This window comes from Hydractinia symbiolongicarpus, chromosome 6 (genome assembly GCF_029227915.1).
Source record: "Hydractinia symbiolongicarpus strain clone_291-10 chromosome 6, HSymV2.1, whole genome shotgun sequence".
NCBI classification, from domain to species: Eukaryota; Metazoa; Cnidaria; class Hydrozoa; order Anthoathecata; family Hydractiniidae; genus Hydractinia; species Hydractinia symbiolongicarpus.
The window spans coordinates 18,468,555-18,488,669 of record NC_079880.1 but is presented as its reverse complement, the minus strand read 5'-3'; the positions used below and the strand labels follow the sequence as shown (position 1 = coordinate 18,488,669).

The window sequence follows — 20,115 nt, the reverse complement described above, 5'->3', positions numbered from 1 at the left end:
GGATACAGTTTGGCTATATCGCTCATCTTTAATCTATGAGAATACACATCGTGATGCCGGTGAACGAAACGTTTTTCTCGTGGTGAAATTCGTCCGTCAACAGGAACTCGAGACGGTCCGTCGAGCCCTTCAAAGGAAGGTACGTTGAAGTATCAAAATTCCAGGTCAGCATGTCCCCCCAGACATTCAACTCTTTGGTGGAAAGAAGGGCCAGAATTTTTGACTTTTTACCGTCAAGTAAGCAGTCGTTCTCATTCAACTGAGGGCAAACAAGTCTCAATCTTTGGTAAACGTCCATGGACCCTACTCTACTTATAGTAAACTCATTGTTACTGGACAGGTTCAGCCATACAGGCCTGATACTGATCGATTTCAAGGCTATCCTACTATCCTGCCCCAGGTAGTCTTTCAATATCGTAGGCTTTTCACTAGTAGTGATGTGGAGTTGCTTCATCTTTGTTTTAAAACAAACAGCAGGGGGGAATGGCCACTTGGTATCACAAATTTGGAGCATCAGGGTCTGTACGTGTCTACAGCCTCGCACATTGAGGTGGTCTTCCCTGAGTTTACCAAGTATGCCATAAAAATCCCCACCAATTTGCTAAATGACCCTGTTAGGGTGGGTTGGACGGGACAAGCATTGGACTACTGGAACATTCAGGTTAACTTCGCCACCCATTGCGCAAGCGCTGCCTTAAGCATATCTGCTAAGCATCTGACGGGTTCCGTACCCCTTGTCAACTCGATCTTCAAATTCCATGTCTATTTTCACATGCGTCGTATCCTAGCAAGAATGAAGGTGCCCATGCCTTATGATGATGGGTTTTCTCAGTACAAAAAACCCTACTCAACCTCAACCATTCCAATAGTCTGTACGAGTTCAAGACTGTCATGTCGTCACCCACCAACGGCCGCTGGTGGCCTCAGGTTCACGGGGACTGGGCCAAGTTCATCAACCCCACAAGTCAGGGTTTAACATCGGTGGGTCTAACCAAGCTAAGCGAGAGTATCCAGGTTTAGGTGGTCTTGTTGCTAGGATCGCAGGCAGGGGCTAAGGCATCCTTAATCGGGTGTGGTGCTGACAATTACACAGCAAGGCAAATCTTACTGCAGTAATTTGAGGCCATGGTATAACGCCAAGAGAATGTAGGGCATGGCATCACGGAATTCCAAAAGGTGCTTCAATATGCCCGAACTCCGGTAAGCTTGGCGGCATGCCCAGCGTGTACATGCTGCCCTCTGATACGAACCTGCGTATTAACAAGATTGTGGGGTATAATAACAACATTCTCACAGCACCTGCCAACGTCAGCGTTGGTGTCCAAGTTGGTGTGAATAACAAGCCTATTGTGAAGCATACTACACCCCTTATGCATACTATACCTCCCAAGCATATTACGCCCCCTAGGCATACCATACCCCCTAGGCATAGTACACCTCCTAAGCATACTATCAAAACACCTATACATACTACACCCCTTAGGCATACCGAGCATACTATCAGACATGTGGCAGATATCAAACCACCTCCCAAGCATACCTTACCTCCCAAACATGCTACGCCTCCTATACATCCTCCCGAACAACCCCCGCAAAACCAAGACGAGAACACCAAGGCCGAATTGATCACGACAGGGGTAGGGATCATCATTGCCTACATATGGCTTAAACAATAGGTCATATAAGACCTTACCGACGTAAACCACGACAAACCCAACGCCAGCAGTAATTGCCATGTACAGACGTTTAGCCGCGTATTCGACAACAGTTGCCGCTACCCTCAAAAATAACGAGACTATGGTACCCATAATCCCAGGTAATGCAGCACCTGCTTTACCTGCCAAGTACTTTAGAAATTTACCCAATCTTTACCCAGCTGCTTCTCTACAAACCCCTTCCCTGCGGCACTTCCAGCGACACCTCCTCCTGTAGCTGTAAGTACAATGGTACTTATCAGTAGACCAAGACTATACTCGCTGTGGTTATACCCTGCTCCTTAAAGAGGATCTTTAGCTTTTCAAGCAAAGACGTGTCATCTCCAGCAATTTTCATCAATGTTTCCGTGATATTCTTCAGCTGGCTGTATTTCCCTCTCAAGATTAGCTCTTTGTCCTTCATCTACCCCGACTTTCTGCTTCTCGAGGTCTTTCACCTTGCTATTGTATAAGATCATCTTGCTTTTCAAGACTTTCAAGTTACCTCTTATAGTTTGGAGTTCGAGGTTTAATCCTCGCCTCTCGCGCTCGGTGAATACTTCATCAGTACCACCAACTGAAGTTTCTTCCATAAAGCTCTCCGTGGCATCTACAAATTCCTCTATCGATTCCATCGAAATGATATCATCAGCCATGTCCTTCCTCACAATGTCATCAACCTTTTGCCCAAGTGCCTGGGCCGCTGCCTTACCCCTGTTGGGTGTAGTAATATAGTCGGGAAAACCCAGGGCTCGCACGAGATCTGCCTTCAATCTCTTGATCATCTCCCCGGCAGCTCGCAACCCACCCTTATCTTTTGTAATTAATGGTGTAAGGTCTATATCGTTGAAAAAAAGAAGTTTCCCTTCCAGCCTAAAGTCGTCGTAAGGTATCGAAATAGGCTTCCCCAACCTCTCCTCAAAACGTTCGTAGAGCTCGTCGACCTTTGATTTTAATATCTTTTGCCTCTGCTCTGAAAGGCCAGCCCCTGGAACACCCTGTTGTTCTCCTGACGTTGAAGCCCCAGGCGTTGCCGAATGTTTTGGCGTTGATGGAGAAGCTTCGGGTTTATCATCCCTCCCGCCCTCATCCGGAAGATCGTGATCAAATGCTGGATTGTTGGCATTTATTTAAAGATTTCCCTTATATAATAAAAAGAGTAACGTATTTGGAACGACACTGGACCCTTACGCAGAGACGAAACAACTCTTCGGTATCAAAGGACAAAGACAACGTGTTCAGATATCTAACATAACCTCTACAATCAATCAAAATGAGGACTTGTACGTGGATATTCCCAATATGCGACAGGACGATTTTTCCAGGGTCCATCAAACTCCTATTTGACTTGGAAATAACGGCCACCAACATGAAACGTACGATCGGCAAAAGCCTGGTGCGAGATTTACGTATCACTTTGAGGAGAAGGCCATTGTTGCGGCGTATGGTAATACGTTCTGTATACCCCTCGGCAAGATGTTTGAACTCACCGGAGACCTACCCTTTTATCCAGCGGGTTTATCTGACCGCTTCCAGTTCGTCCTACCATTCGCACCGCATAGTGACGTCATCAAATATGGGGGTACGGCAGCCTCTGGAAGCACGGCACCGTGGTGGCGGATGCTGTGTACAACAGTGAGCCATGAAGGCCTAGCGAGCGCTATGATATCAAAGTATGCAAGATTGACACTACCCTATGAACGGATCCTGAGATGCAAGGTGGTGACCATGAAAAATACCAATACCAGCTACAACCTTCAGATTGACACTCCCGCGAAGAGTTTGAAAGATGTCCTGCTACTCTTTGTAGATCCCAGGAAAGTGAAGGCTTATTCCAGTGTCAGCGAAGTCTTTTACAATCCAAAAATTGAGAAGATCAGCGTCACCGTGGAAGGTGAACCTAACAAACTGTATAGCCATGCCATGTTACCCAAAGACCACCTCGAACAGATCGTGACCTCTTCGGCAGCCACGACTCTAACGTCACAATTGGCCAGTTTTTTAATGAGAGGTACGCGTTGTTTATCGATTTCTGAGCAAGCCCGGAACATACCCTACATGGATCTGGAAGGCATCTACAACGTCTGTCGGACGGCATTACGTTACATATGACCAAGAAGGCCAACGGACCCGGGGATTTCAGGTGCTATGTGTACTTGTTTCAAGATGCGCAGCTATAGATCCTACACGGTCGTTATCATTCTGTGGAGCATTAGTGATCACAACTCGTGTTTGTCCTCCAAGGGCAAAAACGAGTCAATATGGAAAACAAGAGCTGCTCAAATTGTAACGAGAGTCTTTTGCTAGATACATTTAGAGTGCTGGGAAATGGTCAAACTACAAAGACATGCATCAAATGCCTGGATAAAAAGAAACAGGGGCGTGACAAAAACAAATGCCCCCATGGTAGGCGTAGGAACCAGTGCAAAGAGTGCAAGGGAAGTCAGATTTTTCCCCATGAAGAATATAGGGCTTACTGTAAAGATTGTGGTGGAAGACAGATTTGTCCCCATGAGAGACAGAAGGCTTGCTGCAAGGACTGTAAAGGTAGCCAGATTTGTATACATAAAAGGATGAGATCCTATTGTAAAGAGTGTAAAGGCAGTCAGATTTGCAAGCACGGGAAATTAAAGTATCGCTGCAAAGACTGCAAGAAGAGCAAACAGTCGGAATAAATATGGGTTCACAGCGTTGAGTATTAGTGACCACAACTCGTGTTTGTCCCTAGGGGCAAAAACGAGTTATGGAAGAAAGCAAGAGATGCTCGAGATGCAAACACTATCTTTCTATAGACAACTTTAGGATCAAGGGGAATGGTCAAATAACGAGGACATGCATCAAATGCCTCGATGGTAAATAATGATAATGTAGACCCCTACAGCCTTTGGTTTCCTGGAAGGGCGAACGATTTCCAATGCACCTTCAAGTGTGACGAATACATCATGCCCATTTTTTGCCTTACCAAGTGTGCACATGGGAGATGCTCCTTGGACGATACTATTTCGGACCTGGTAGAAAGGAACGTTGAAGGTATCGTCATATTTTTAACCTTTTCAATACCCAGGAAACGTCCTAAATCGGCGCGTTTAAACATAGGTCCTGATTGTTGGACAGGGTCTCGACGGCTCCTGTGTTGAACATAGCTTGCGACGACATCTTTCTAATATACCAACGTAAGCCGGAGGATTTCACCGTGGTCACTCGAGAATCTTCCAAGTCCTAGGATGCTCCAACCTCACGTATAAGCACGCATGTTTGGACTTATTTAGCTCAGCCTTAATATCATCCCTGTTCGAAATAAGGTTGGTTTCCTCGTCTATCATTTTCATGTCGCTCTTCTTATGCGGGTACCATAAAAACAAGGCTTTTTTCTGCCTCCTCAGATTCTTGGGCAAGGCAGTATACGACTGCGTTAATAACCACAAACTATGCTTCCTGTGCCTACCTGAAATAGCCAATTCAAGTAACGGCTGCCTTTTCTTGTCGAGACTTTCATCAGATATCTTGTCGTCGACTATGAAGAGACTCTCCTCGCCTGCTAGTAACGACAACAATTTCGCTATCCATTCAAACTATCACTATATTGTGATAGTGCTTTTTATACTCCTGATCAAGGAGATTCAGAACGTGCTGTGTCTTGCCACAACTTGTGGGTCCTGTGAAGATTGCTCTATGGGGGTCCTTCACAACGTCCAACATTTTACTTAATAGTTCGACCACTTCCTATCGTGAATCTTAGGGTATATCGCGGCACAGGCTAAACAAATCCAGACACCACCGTGATTATTCGCCAAAGACCCCCGGCATGCAGGGCAGAGCTGGTATTTCTAGTCTGGTAATCGAGGGGTAATGGAGGATATGTTAATTTACCCTGTAGGCATCGCAGTGCTTCGCGGTACCTCTCGACGAGCAGTGCGTTTTCCTGGCTCTCGGGTGGTGCTCCGATGAGTTCAATGTACTGGGGTATGATGTATAGAGAAGTAGATAATTATAATCCTGTTGAGATCCTCTAATTTCTCCATCTATATTGACAGGATCTACTTCGTAGTCAATGTCTTTGATGTCTTTGTTTTTGGTACGCCGCCTCCCCTTCACTTTAGCCAGGCAACTTATACAATTCTTTGTTCGACTATTACGCCTAATCTTGAACTTGTCGGGTGTTAAAATGTGCTTGCACCCTTTACAACATTTGAAATCCATTTACTATGAAGAGACTCACCTTGTGCAATGCCTTAGCACCATCGGCAAGCGTAGGGGACTTGCAGGTTTCTGTACTTGCAGGTTTCTATACTTAAACGGTATCTTGTGGTCCATGTGCAAAAACTCGTAGAGTTCCCAAGTCATACCCTTGGAGAACTGAGCTTCGATATGACTCCTACAGATAGCCATAAGCTCATTTAGGGCTGGTTGCCTGTGCGCTCCTTTGACACTTTCTTTTTATCGAGGCATTTAATGCATGTCTTTGTCGTTTAACCGTTACACTTGATTTTGAAATTTTCTATAAATAAAAAGTGTTTGTATCGCTGGCACTTGGTTCCTACCATAACTCGTTTTTGTCCCCGGGGACAAACACGAGTTTTATCGGACACTCTATTTTGGTTTGGGGACTATGCTTGCGGGAAACGACCCTTTTTTGACGGCCATTTCACGACTCGCCCTGCCTGCTGCGAAGTACGCCACCATCTTGAGGATGTCGTTCGCATCCATTTTTGTAGATGGTCTTGTTATACCCAAGAAATTCTTACCTGCCATGGCATAGACAAAGGTGAAACTAAGGTCTCCAACGGTCTCATAGAGCATGTCCAGGATCTCCTTTTCTTTTGAGGTACGTTTGCATGAGGTGTTGCCATTTATATTATAACATTTTGAAAATCTCGATATTTGGCTAGGATTTGCCCTGTTGGGGCTCTTGTGTGGGGTTTTGAGATTCATTTTAGCCTCTACCAAACCTGTACCATATACCAACTCCTATCGCCCATACGGCCAAAGTCGCTACAGCATAAAGGTGGATATTATCCATTGACTTGCTAGAACCTGCGACAGGTTCTTGATCATCTGGCGAAGAACTTTTATCCACGTTCTTCTGTAAGTTGGCCTTGTTCTTTCGGTTCCATTCAGCAAGTCTATTTCCAGCAGCAACACGGCCGTCGTTCTTCATGGTTATGACTCTTTCCTCTTGTTTCCCTTCCTGTTCACTCATTTATCTTATAGCGCCGTCCGAGGCACTTCCTTAGTCTCCGCCTCCTCATCCTTTTTCTTAGACATACGTCGCGCTGTGTGTCCTGCCACCAAAATGGGTGTCAAGCATCTGCCGATCGTACAGTAGACAAGGATCTCGAGATCTTTCATGGAATCCTTGATGATGGGGTCATCCTCAATGTCCCGGCGCTGTTTATCAACACTATCAATCTCAACGAAGTTCCCAATCATGCTAGCATAGAGGCTGATCACGTGAGTAGTCAGCGCTTTTGCAGTCTTCTCCCCCTTCTCTTGGACTTCCCTTTGTACGTACTCGGTATGTACCTTGTCGATAGCTTCTTCTGGAGCCTTGTCGACAAACCCTTCTCTGCATTTCTTCGGCAGGAGATGCCCTTTACCTGTGCGTAAGACCTCTTTCAAGGCCTGGCGTTTATCGATGGGTTTCTCTACTTGATCATATTCTGCAGAGGCATCGTCGAATACTCGGGCAATATCTGACATTCTCTTTATTGTACGTCGATATCCAAAAAAGCAAAACGCGATCATGGCATACGGTAGAAATATAGCGATATACAAACACACCTCCATTTATTACCGGGCGGACACCAGGCGGTAATGGCCACGGGCAAGCGTCATTATTTTATCAGGTTGTACAAACTTTTGTTATCCGCCCTGTTAAGAGCTAACTTGTTCACCCTTTGGGTATATACCTGATGATTCAGGTTCTGAATCAGCACTTAGCTTCTGTAGACGTCAACGCCCTCTTCCAGAAATCGCCGATAGTCGTCGAAGGTGATGGACTTATTTGTCACGCATCTTTTTACGCTCTTAGCTTTGCGATCACCGCCCTCTTTGCTAATGCTTTCGTAGGCGTATAGCTTAGCCCTTAGGGTGATAAGCTCGGTCATAACCTTCCCACCTAGTTCGTCCTTCATGAGGCCTACGACCTTCTTGTTCTTACCAATAGGGAGAGGCCTGTTATCATCCGGATTATACGCACTCGCGTCAAAGCGTGCCCCGACATCTTGTGCAATATTTCTGTTAAAGTCTTCTGTTCGTATATGGTACACAAATAAGTCCGTGTCAATGTAGCATAGCTGTAATTTAGAATCATATTTGGGCTGCATGAAATCGTAGTGAAACTCGTACATTACCATTTTTGACATATCCAGTATGGCCTGCCCTATGTATACAGGCTTGTTCATCTTGGCCTCAGTTTTACTCATCTCTACACCGAGGAGGTGTTTACTGAACTGGCTCCCACCCTTCCACCGTCAAGCACACGTCTCAAATGTTTCAAATACGTCGGCCAATAGCAGGACGTCTATGGTCAGGTAGATGTCGTGATAGTCGCCCATGGTGACGCTATCACCCTTTGGAGTTATACAATTCCATACCCCCTTTTTGCATAGGCATATTCATTGCCACTGATCCACTTCATATTTAGCTTGCTGTAGAATGCTTCCTTGGGAAGTAGTTCCGGCTTTTCGAATCGTTACAAATCGTCCATGTATTCATACGGGTACACGCCTTTTCTCAGCATCAGCCTGAATACGTCGTCCTTGTCATTGAATTTGGCCATGGATGGTACGTTTGCCTTTACCTGGTCCCGATTGAGTTGCTTCGTGGTATTCGAGTCGCAATTTTTACACCAAAACTTTGCCATATACCAGACAGGTATCTGCGCAGGAATTCCAGACAGGTTTCTGCGCACTGGTCACATTTCATACCGGCAACGTTTGTTCCGATTAAGTTGCTTGCCAGTTTATCTAACGAGGATGGCATGAATCGGCAACTATCGATAAACCGAATTTGATTTTCACATTGAAACTTATATATTTTTCAGTATTCTCCGCTATGCACCCAATGTCCTGAGTGTCGTACTTCTCGCCCAGTTCTCGGATAAACAGGTGTGCGTCGTACCCTGAGAGATTATGGAAGATGACGGGAATATGGCTAGGTATCTTGTATCTGAGGTTCCAGATCGCGTGCGCTGCCCCTTTTTACAGCTCCGTGTAATGACAATGGTCTCGAACCTTACGGCTATACTCGCAGTCGTCAAACGGCTTCATGCAGATGTGGCATTTCGATGCCTCGTCATGTTCCCTTTTTAACACCTCCGTTAGAGGCAGCATGGGTTGCTGCGGGTAGGTATTGTAGAGACGCTTCACCTCGTCGTCCAGGTGCTTCACGAACTTCGTCACGCAGTCCTTACCACGGTACACTGTTAGTGGGTACTGTACATCCCCATAGGCGAATTTGGGGTATGTGCACAATCCAGATGGTGCTTGTCCCTCGACTCAACTGTAATAAAAAAGGCCTGTAGGCAGCTCAGGCAGAAGTGCATCGCATTCCTATTCTTCGAGGTCTCCTTGACTAGGAGTTACGATAGACATTTGACGGCCGTATAGTGGGTCTTTTTGTCATCTGTTATAAGCTGCAGGTTAACCTGCTTGCTATGTCTAATGTTGTATTCCGATCGCCGTAGGATGTTAATCTTCTTCCCCATTATGTACAAGACGTTTACCGCAATGTCCGTGTTATTCTTCTTGAATTTAGATATACCTTTCATGCTTGTAAGGAACTCTATACGTAACCAAGTTGCTGGAGGATAAGGGGGTTGAAATTAAGAGGGCCACCACCAATTATTACCATACATTTACGGCATTTGTAGAGTCCTACAACAAGGTACTTGCGGAAAGGCTCTTCAAACATCAGGATGCACCAGAGTTGGTTTCTGGGGAGCCTAGCAGTATATGGGTGAAAAACCTATATACCATAGTGAAGGGTCTCAACAATACCAAAACTGCCATGATTGAGTTGAAACCTAACAAGGCGATCAAACTGGATGAGGTCCCGCTTGCAAAATGTCAGCACTATCCCGAGGAAAAACCCGTACCTGAGGATGGTTTGTACGTGTATTTACTACAACCCGGAGAAGAACATGGGGACTCAAAAAGACGCGCAACTGACGCTTTCTGGAGTAGTAAAATGTATAGGTTGGACCGTATCGTAGCGGGTAGCCGCGTTTATACTACCTAAAGGACGGCCTGAAAGAAGCTTCGTTTCAGAAGAACTCATGCAGATACCAGAGAACGTTCAGGTACCTCCACAACATGTGAAATATTGGTAAAGAGTATTTTCAGCAGTACCTCTGAAGGTTCATCCCCCAACTCTTTACTTGGATCTCTTATATACAGCAAAGGGGGCTCAGTATAGAATGGGTAACCATAGACAATGCCTTTGATGACATCAAACTCACTTTCCAGATCAATATCAATCAATCGTCTATCCGGTATAGGAAAGTTGAGGATATTGCCTATTGTTATCAAGTCAGCCAAATCAGATAACCTCAAGTCCCTATCCTTGATAACCTCGTAGCAGAGTGCCCCATACTTGTTCTCTTTGACCGAAACGATATAGAGCCCTAGGGTTTGAATATCATCCTCTAGATGCTAATCGATCGCACTTCTTGCAAATGTACCCCATACTTTTCTTCCCGACCATACCCTGTGTAAAAGATCGTCGTCTGTGGGGTACTCAAACCCTTCATAGTATTCCCCATTTCGATATCTAAAATTTTCCAGGCAATAACCAGTCACTGGTCCTGCCTTTATACAGCATCGCAGTACAGGCACCTGAATATCATAATCCCTTGCAAATGCTGTTTTTGTACATAGACTTCCATCTTTTTGATATTTCAATACTTTATATCTCAAAGCCAAACTGGTCAATAGAGGGGGTCCATGGGAGGTGCCTCACTTTTGCCTATAATTTTCACAACCCGTAAGAGTAGTAAAAATTGTGTGTGGTTGGGTGTGGGCTTCCTATTCTGCAATATATCAATTGCCTTTTGATATGTTCCCACTCGCCCACATAGGTTGAGTGTTGGAGTAGTGAAGCCTTTTCTCCACCTCAGCAAGCGATGGGGGATCGCCATTTTCTCGATATTTAATAGGGATTTTTATGATCAATGTGCCACTCCCCATGGTTGTCTCAGGTCATGCCCTCAACAAATTGGGCCTCAATATGGGCCCGCAGCGTGAGTATATCACACCCAAGATACTCCTGGGAGCTGAGCTCCTTGTTTTCCTGTAGGGCCTTGTGGGTTCGAAATCGTACAACGGAAGCGAGATGTCCAGCAGGATCACAAATGGGGCAACGCGGCCTCCGTTTTTTATGGTGGCAATACTGATTCCCCCCACAATCCTTGCAATAGGCCCTCTGTCTTTCATGTTTGCAGATCTGACTGCCCTACACTCTTCGCAGCAATCCCTCCGCCTTTGATGGTGGCAATGCCGACTCCCCCCACAATCCTTGCATTCAGATCTTATCTTTTCATGTTTGCAAATCTGGCTACCCCTGCAGTTTTTGCAATACTCACCCTACCATGGGGCATTTGTTTTTGGCACGCTGCTGTATCTTTTTATCCAAACAAATTATGCACCATTTTGTCTGTTGACCTTTCCCCTTAATCCTGAGATTTTCTAAAGATAAGAGAGTTTACATTTTTGGCAGCTCTTGGTTCCTTCCATATTGACTCATTTTTGCCTCTGAGGACAAACACGAGTTGTGGTCACTCCAAAATCCTCCAAGTTCTGGGGTGTTCCAACCTCACGTACAAGCATGCATGTTTGGATTTTTTCAGATCGGCCTTGATATCCGATCAATCAGAGATCAAATTCGTCTATTCGTCTATCATTTTCATGTCACTCCTCTCATGCGGATACCAGAGGAAGTGCTGCTTCTTCTGCCTCCTCAGATTTTTCGGCAGGGCAGCATAACTCTGCGTGAGTAGCCAAAAACTGTGCTTGCGGTGCCTGCCCGAAATAGCCAATTCTAGTAGGGATTGCCTTATTTTATCGGGGTCTATAAGGAACACACATTTGTCTCGCCAGAGCAAGGCCCTCCCTAAATATGTGGTATTCCACCGTAGGATAGGGCATAGTATCACTATATTGTGATAGTGCTTTTTATACTCATTTTCCAGTATATCTAAAACACGTTGTGTTTTTTTTTCGCATGATGTCGGACCTGTAAAGATTGCTGTATGCGTATCTCTTACGACATCCAACATTTTATTCAATAATTCGACCACTTCCTGTCGTGAATGTTAGGGTATATCGCGCACATGCTGAACAGATCCATACACCACCATGATTACTAACAAGAAACCCCCGACAGGCAGGACATAGCTTGGTATTTTGGGTCTTATATTCAAGGGGTAGTGGAGTATATCTTATTTTTCCCTGTAGACACCGCAACGCCTTACAATATCTCTTGACGAGCAGTGCCTTCTCCGGGCTCTCAGAGGGTGCTCCGACGAGTTCGGCGTACTGGGTTATAATGACATATGTCAATAGGGTCTACCTCGTGTTCAATAACATGGTCCTTGCATTTGATACGCCGCATCTTCCTCGCTTTAGCCAGGCAACCTATACAACTCTTCGTTCGACTATTGCCCCTAATCTTAAACCTGTCGGGGGAAGCAGTTTTTTGCATTTAAGGCCTTTCTTTTCCATTTACTATCCATTTACTTGCCTTGGCAACCTCGGCAAGCGTCGGGGACATGCCAGTGTCTTCCACATACTTAAACGGTATGTTGTGGTGACCGTGCAAGTGCTCGTAGAGCTCCCAGGTATAACCCTCGGAAAACTGGGCTTCAATATAACCTCTACAGATAGCCATGAGCTCATATAGAGGCTGGAAGCCGTGGCGTACGTGCTGCCCCCCTTGAAATTTTCTTTCCAGTTAGGCACCACATGCATGTCCTTGTTCTTTGACCATTTCCCTTGATGTTGAAATTGTCTAGGGTTAAAAGGCGTTAACATCTCTGGCACTTGGTTCCTTCCATATTTCTATTTGTCCACACGACAAATAGAAATTTTACTAGGTGCTTATTTAAGCTTCGGCACGATACTCGCGGGTAGCCATCCTTTCTTGACTGCCATTTCACGACTCGCCCTACCTGCTGCAAAGTACGCCACCATCTTGAGGACATCGTTTGTATAAATCTTGGTAGAGGGCCTTGTTATGCCCAACAATTTCTTACCTGTCATGGCATAGGCAAATGTGAAACCAAGGTCTGTTGGTTTCGACTGTTTCGTACAACATGTCCAGAATCTCCTTCTCTTTGGGGGTTACGTTGCTTGTGGTCATTTATTAAGTGTAATTTTTTAAAAAAAAATCAATGCATCTTGAAGATGTCAATCTGAGGCTGAGTTTTTCCCTGTTATCCCTGCTGAGGCTCCGGGGTCGCTGGATTGTCCCGACCTCTACTAAATCTGTACCAAACCCCGACACCTATGGCAAGCACGACCAAAGTCCCTACCCCATATATGTAGACATTGTCCGTCGACTGTACGGAACTGGTCCCAGAAGAGGCTTTGACTGCATTTGTTTCATTTCTTCCTTCCTCTTCTTCATCAGTGCCGCCAACTTGTGTCCCTGTGCAACCCTTCTCGGATGATTTGGTGGTTTTGTAATGACTTTCTCTTCTTGCTTTTGTTCTTCTTCAGTAATTTATTATAGCACCGTCTCAGCCTCCTCTACCTCTACCTTTTCTTAGACATATGACGGGCGGTATGCCCCGCTACAAAGAGGGGTTCTAAACACCTCCCAATGGTACTGTAGACAAGGGTCCCGAGATCTTTCATAGAGTCTCGGATTATAGGGTCTTCTTCTATATCTCGACGTAATTCATCTACATTGTCGATGTCGACGAAGTTCCCAATCAAATTTGCATACAGGCTAATCACGTGAGTGGTCAACGCTTTTGCAGTCTTCTCCCCCTTTTCATGAAGCTCCCGTTGTACATACTCGGTCTGGGCCTTGTCTATGGCTTCATCCCGGGCCTCGTCAACAAACCCTTTTGTATATGTTTTGGGTAAAAGGAGCCCTTTGCCCTTATGTAGGGCCTCCTTCAGGACCTGGCGTCTATCGATAGGTTTCTCTATCTGTTCATATTCTGCAGAGGCATTGTCGAATACTCGTGCAATATCAGACATCTTTATTAGTAGTCTTTTATAACAAAGAAGAACATAAGCGATCATGGCATAGGGTAGAACTATTAGTAAACACACCTCCATTTTATTCCCTGGTAGGCACCGGACGGTAATGGCCCCTGGCAAGTGTTGTAATCTGGTCGGGCTGCACGATGCGTTTGTCATCTGCCCTGTTGACTGCTAACTTGTTCACCCCTTGGGTGTATACCGCATGGTTCTTGTTTTGAATCAGCACCTGGCTTCTGTAGACGTCAACGCCCTCTTCCAGACATCGCCTATAGCCGTAGAAGGTGATGGATTTTTTCGTAACACATCTCTTCACGCCCTTGGCTTTCCTGTCACCGCCCTCATCTGTGAGGCTCGTGATGAACTCGGTCATAAATGTTATCGCTAATTCGTCTTTCATGAGACCCACGATCTTCTTGTTTTTCCCCGGGGAAGAGGCCGGTTATCATCCGGATTATATGCACTTGTATCAAAGCGTTTCTCAACATCTTGGGCAATATTCCTGTAGAAATGTTCGAATGTGATAAACGAAGCTGTCTGTGTCCATGTAGCATAGCTGCAACTTGCTACCGTATTGTGGCTGCATATAGTCATAATGGAACTCGTACATGACTAGTTTTAGTAAATCCAAGATTGACTGGCCTATATACACCGGCTTGTTCATCCTGACCTCTGTTTTACCCATCTCTACACCTAGGAGGTGCTTGCTGAATCTGCTTCTACCCTTGAAATTTGGTTTCATCACCAACTTCATGTACTTGTCCTCGTTGGTAACCAGTTGGATGTTGCGATGATTCCGGATATTCTTTATCGTCTTTCCAAACACGCTTAAATTCATTAGCTTGTAGAAGTCCTTTTCAAACTCGTTTTTGGCAGCCGTTCTCAGCCTCGTGTTGTGATCGATGTTCTCTTTAAGCCAAGGTTTCTGGTTAAACTGGATGACCCTACGCACTCTCTTTAGTTCAAGCCCATGCTTTATAGCTTCGTGAAGGGCCCTTATATGTACAACATATTTTCGTTTGTCCCCCAAACTTGGTACCAATTTCTCGATGCTGTTGATATGCATGCGTTCGGGTTGTTGTCATCGAGGTACTGCAGGAATGCGGATTCAACATCTGGATCGTACTGGTCTCCCATATACCTATTGTTAGCTTTGGCATAACTGTGTACAGCTTGGGTTATACCTCCTCGGATACCCTTCTCGAACATCAGGAGCATGTCAGGATCCGTAAGGAGCTCTAGCCTGATTCCGGTATATTTGAGTGCCGCCTTCCATGCCAGGCCGGGCGTGGAGTAGAAATGGGCAGGAACAAGCTTGTAGTTTGTCAAGCACACGTCTCGAAACGTTTCAAAAACGTCGGCCAATAGCAGGACGTCTATGGTCAGGTAGATGTTATGGTAGTCGCCCACAGTAACGTTATCACCCTCTGGAGTAATGACATCCCATACCTTTTTTGCATAGGCATTTTCATTGTCGCCGATCCCCTTCATATTCAGCTTGCTTTAAGAAGCCTCCTTGGGAGGCAGCTCCATCTCTTCAAATCGTTACCAGTTATCCATGTGCTCATAGGGGTACACGCCTTTTCGAAGCATCAGCCTGAAGACATCATCTTTGTCGATGAACTTTGCCATGGATGGTACGTTTGCCTTTACCTAGTCCTGATTAAGCTGCTTGGTGGTACTACTCGAATTGCAATTTTTACACCAAAACTTTGTCACATACTCGGCGTCTATACCCTGAAATTTTAGACAGGTATCTGCACAATGATGGCATTTTATACCGGCGGCGTTTGTTCCAATGAGGTTGCTTCCCAATTTGTCTAGCGAGGATGGCATGAATCGGCAACTATCGATAAACCGAATCTCGATCTTCTTATACGTCTCACCATCGCCATATCCCATACCTCCAAGCGGTACCTTGATTTTCACGTTAAAACTGATATATTTTTCAGTATTTTCGGCTATGCAGCCAATGTCCTGCGTGTCGTACTTCTTGCCCAAGTCCCGTATGAAGAGATGGGCGTCATACCCCGACAAGTTGTGAAATATCACAGGTATGTGACTGGGTATCTTGTATTTGAGATTGCAGTTGTTATGGGCCGCGCCTCTATACAGCCCTGTATAGTGACAATGGTGACTGACTTTACGATTATTCTCACAGTCATCGAAGTGTTTTAGGCAGATGTGGCATTTCGATGCCTCGTCATGCTCCCTTTTTAACACTTCTGTTAGAGGCAGCATGGATTGTTGCGGGTAGGTATTGTAGAGACGTTTCACCTCATCCTCCAGATGATTGACGAAGCGGGTTACACAGTCCTCACCCCTGTAGACTGTTAGTGGGTCCGGTACATTCCCATAGGCAAATTTGGAGTATGTACACCATCCAGATGGTACGTGCTTACTCAGCTTTTTAGTCTTGGTCGCCCTGGCATCCTCTGCCGGGATGAGTAGACTCTCGAAGTCTGCATATATTGCAAAGGGTACTTTGAATTGTTTTTGGCCATCCCTATAGTATAGCCATTACTCAGCCTCGTTATTTTAATCGCCTCGTGTTCCTTGCAGTAACCATAGTGCTTGTCCCTCGATTCAACCGTGTTGAAGCCCTGTAGGCAGTTCAGGCAAAAATGCATCGATTTTGTGTTCTTTGATGTCTCACTACCTAAGAGTCGCGATAGAGATTTGACGGCTGTATAGTGGGTCTTTTTATCATCTGTGATAAGCAATAGAGTCGCCATCTTGGTACGTCCGTTGTGCACCGATCGACGTAGGATGTTGATCTTCTTTTCCATTATATACAAGGCATTCACTGCAATCTCCTCGTTATTCTCCTCAAACTTGTATAAGATTTTGATGCTTTTTGGGAACTATATGCCATCCCAGTTATAAAGGTCTACGTATGGTCTCACCTGAGATATTCGATTCGGGTTCCTTTCTATCTCTTCATGATGTAATGATGCTATGATACTCCACTTGAAGCACTCCTCGTCTTCATTCACAGGGTAATGACGGCCTTTTTAGAGGCTACCCATTTGGGTAGCTCTCTATATGATGAACCCCTTGTTAGCCTCAATTTGTGAAGATTTACGTCAATGTATAGGATTCGACTAATCGTAAAGCCACTCTGGAGTAGCGCAGGATGCTCCACATGTGTTTTGATTTGAGGGAACATCCTATCTAGCACGTCGTCTACGTTGCTACCCTGGAAGATTGACGTCATGTTACTATTGAAGACCTTCTTCACCTCAATACACTCGTCGTTTGCGTCCCCTGGTTTGTTTTCTTCCTCCACATGGTCCATAGGGACAACTGTACCTTCGCTGATCCCATATCCTCTACCTGTCCCCCAACCAAGGATTTCACGTTGGGCCGCACCATCCCTATATACCCGTCTACGTCGCCCCCCCCCCCCCCCCTATGCCGGCAATACGGAAACTTCGAAAGGTCCTGCGGAGAGCATGCTTATGTTTCTGAGGTGTGTAGTCATGCTCCAGCTGATTGTAGAGATTTTGGATATCTGGAAGATAGTCTTCTTCGGCCTCATGTTCGACTTCATCATGAGGCGTAGGTTTCGTGTTGGCTGTCCTATTATAGAGATTCATAATATTACGTTTAAAGGCCGCGTAAGTTCTCTTAACCCCCTCCTTTATAGGCTTGGGGACAGCATCAACTAGCCAGTTGTACCATCCCCGCATCTTATCCCGACAACAGAACGATTTTTTGAAAACTCTTGTTTCTCGAAAAGGTTTGGCCTTATGTAGCTTATAATACCTCGTAAGTGCACGGCTTTTTGCGATATTGCGTAATTGTTTCACGGTGTATATATTCATTTCTTTATTGTATAGAGTTTTTGTTTTGCTAGAGGATTTCATCGTGCTCGACTAACACAGTTATTCACGTCTTTACTGCGCATGTGTTGATTGTTGATGACGTCATCACTCTATAAGGGAATTCTCCCTACTAGGTGTGCTAGAAATTTACTCATTTTTGTATGATTTGATGACATCATCGCTCTATAGGGACTTTACCTTGATAGGTACTGGATAACCATAGCTCAGCACTGCATGGTACTGCATGGTACTGGATATTCAGGGACTTGCTGTGACGTCTGTGCGTGCGCGTGCGCGACTGTGCTAGAACATACATTTCTCTATCTCTATTTTCATTACTCTAAAACACAGTAGCATGAAGCTTTGCAGACTAATTTCTTGCATGTTGTTCAGCAAAAAATGTATACAAACACCAAAACACAAACCACAAATACTTAACCAACCTGATCCACGAAGTTCCATCAGCCCTTGGATCATGCAATTGTATTTTTATATCTTCTAATATTTAACCCCTAGCAGTAGGTGCTTATCCAGTCAATAAGGGACGCGAAAAACTCTTTTTACAAATAGTAAACGACGTTTTTACTCCAGTTTTATCTTCGTAAAATCCCAACTAATATGTGAGCTTAAACGACTAAAAATATTATCGCATGCCCGGAAGCTCCCAATAGGAAATTTAATCGATTTTGATCCATGTTATTACTTTTGCCTGCTGAAAATCTTCAGGAATAGTTTCAGCTTTCAAATGTGTGTCAGCATCCTTCCTCACAACCGGCAGTCCCGGGTTTTCTTTCTGACCCAGTTGGATTTGACAGCCACAACTTGTTAGCTCTTTGGGAAACCTTTTTCCTTCCGATTGATTTTTAAGAGACAATTTTTTTAATAGTGGGGGCAGGTTATGCTCTCGGCGGTGAAAAGCTCACAAGGACTTGTTGGGCGTTAGCGTGTTTGTTCGTACTCCGCGACAAATGTATTTCGTTTTATTTCGATATTTTGAAGGATGCTGATCACGATTTTAAATAGTACAAAATCCGCTTAGTAACATTTATTTTGGAATTCGGTATGTTTAAAATAGCAAATTTATATATAGATATCTTGGTCTCAAAGTTTGGGGTAGGATGAAATGAAGATGAAACGAAAGTGCTACGCTCTACTACACTCTACTACAAGCTACTACACTCTACTACAGAGAAATACGCCCTACTACACTCTACTACAGGCTACCACGCTCTACTACAAAGAAATACGTTCTACTACGGCCTGCTACAGAAAATAACGTACCGCTACACATCGCTACGAAAAATTACGCTTTACTACATTGTACTACAAAGAAAGAAAGGGCTTGCTACACTCGACAACAGACATTGATGAGCCTCACTACAGTGTGCTACATGAAAATACGCTTCATGGTACACTGTTGTTTAGAGTCTAGACTATTGTGTGCTAAAGTGGGCATATGGACAATAGGAATTCATTATCTCCATAAGGCTTGGGAACGTACGTTGGTCTAACGCATGTTGAATACTATATCTCCTTCATATTCAAGAAGTAATACGTGGACGACTTACCTAAATTCTGAACCTTGAGTATTTCAATCAACAACAACAAATCCACAGCGAGGAGACGAGGAAAAAAGGATAATACAACGTATATACAATGGTCTTTTTATTTTAATTCTCATTTCAGATTTGCTAACGACAACCTCTTCTTGCTCAAAAAATTTTAAAGTTTGACGCCACAAGAAGTATAGCTAGCTATAGCTAATTAAATTATTTTTAGCTAAGTAGCTAGCTACCAATAGTTTTTTCAATTTTCAATGTTCAATAAGATAGATAGATAGATGTGCATATTTGAAGTAAGTAGTAAGTAAGTAGTCATTTATTCAGAATAAGAAATATACAAGACTTATTTATTTGTAAGGATAACAGCAAAAATAAAATACAATGTATATAAATATAAAAATATTGATATCCACACAACTATAAAAATTATCCTGGAGACCAGACTATAGCATAGCTAGAAAAATGTGAGGCCACCTTTGATTAAAGAACTATGATCAGTGACAATTCAGGGATATGTGAAATAGGGTATATATCAATTAAATAACCAGGAAAAAAAAATAAGAAAATAAAAAAAAATAAATTAATAAATAAATAAAAAAAACAATTTATATAATCGATTTAATTTTACTTATGGATGCAGAAATATTGTAAATATTGTTAAAAGAATATGGCATTATTTCTGTTGGATACAGTAGCGTTTTTGTGATTTTATGATTCAAGCCTTGATATAATAAAAACTTACAACAATGTTTTAATCATTTTAAATATGGTTGTCTGTTGGGAATTTAGACTTAAAATAAACTTAAATAAACTACGTAAAAAA

The 20,115-nt window shown here is 44.1% G+C and overlaps 2 protein-coding genes across 2 annotated transcripts in view; both read left to right on the top strand.

Annotated features, from left to right (window-relative positions):
- Positions 1-557: 557 nt before the first annotated feature.
- The window catches only part of LOC130647317 (fibroblast growth factor receptor 2-like), a 36,237-nt gene continuing 16,679 nt past the window's right edge, over positions 558-20,115 (top strand). Inside the window, exon 1 of the mRNA XM_057453120.1 lies at positions 558-569. The gene's annotated coding sequence lies outside the window, so the exon portion shown is untranslated. The remainder of the gene's footprint in view (positions 570-20,115) is intronic.
- Positions 3,956-4,369, top strand: LOC130648127 (uncharacterized). Its single transcript, XM_057454158.1, has one exon. It carries the CDS (start codon positions 3,956-3,958, stop codon positions 4,367-4,369), a length of 414 nt encoding a protein of 137 aa, XP_057310141.1.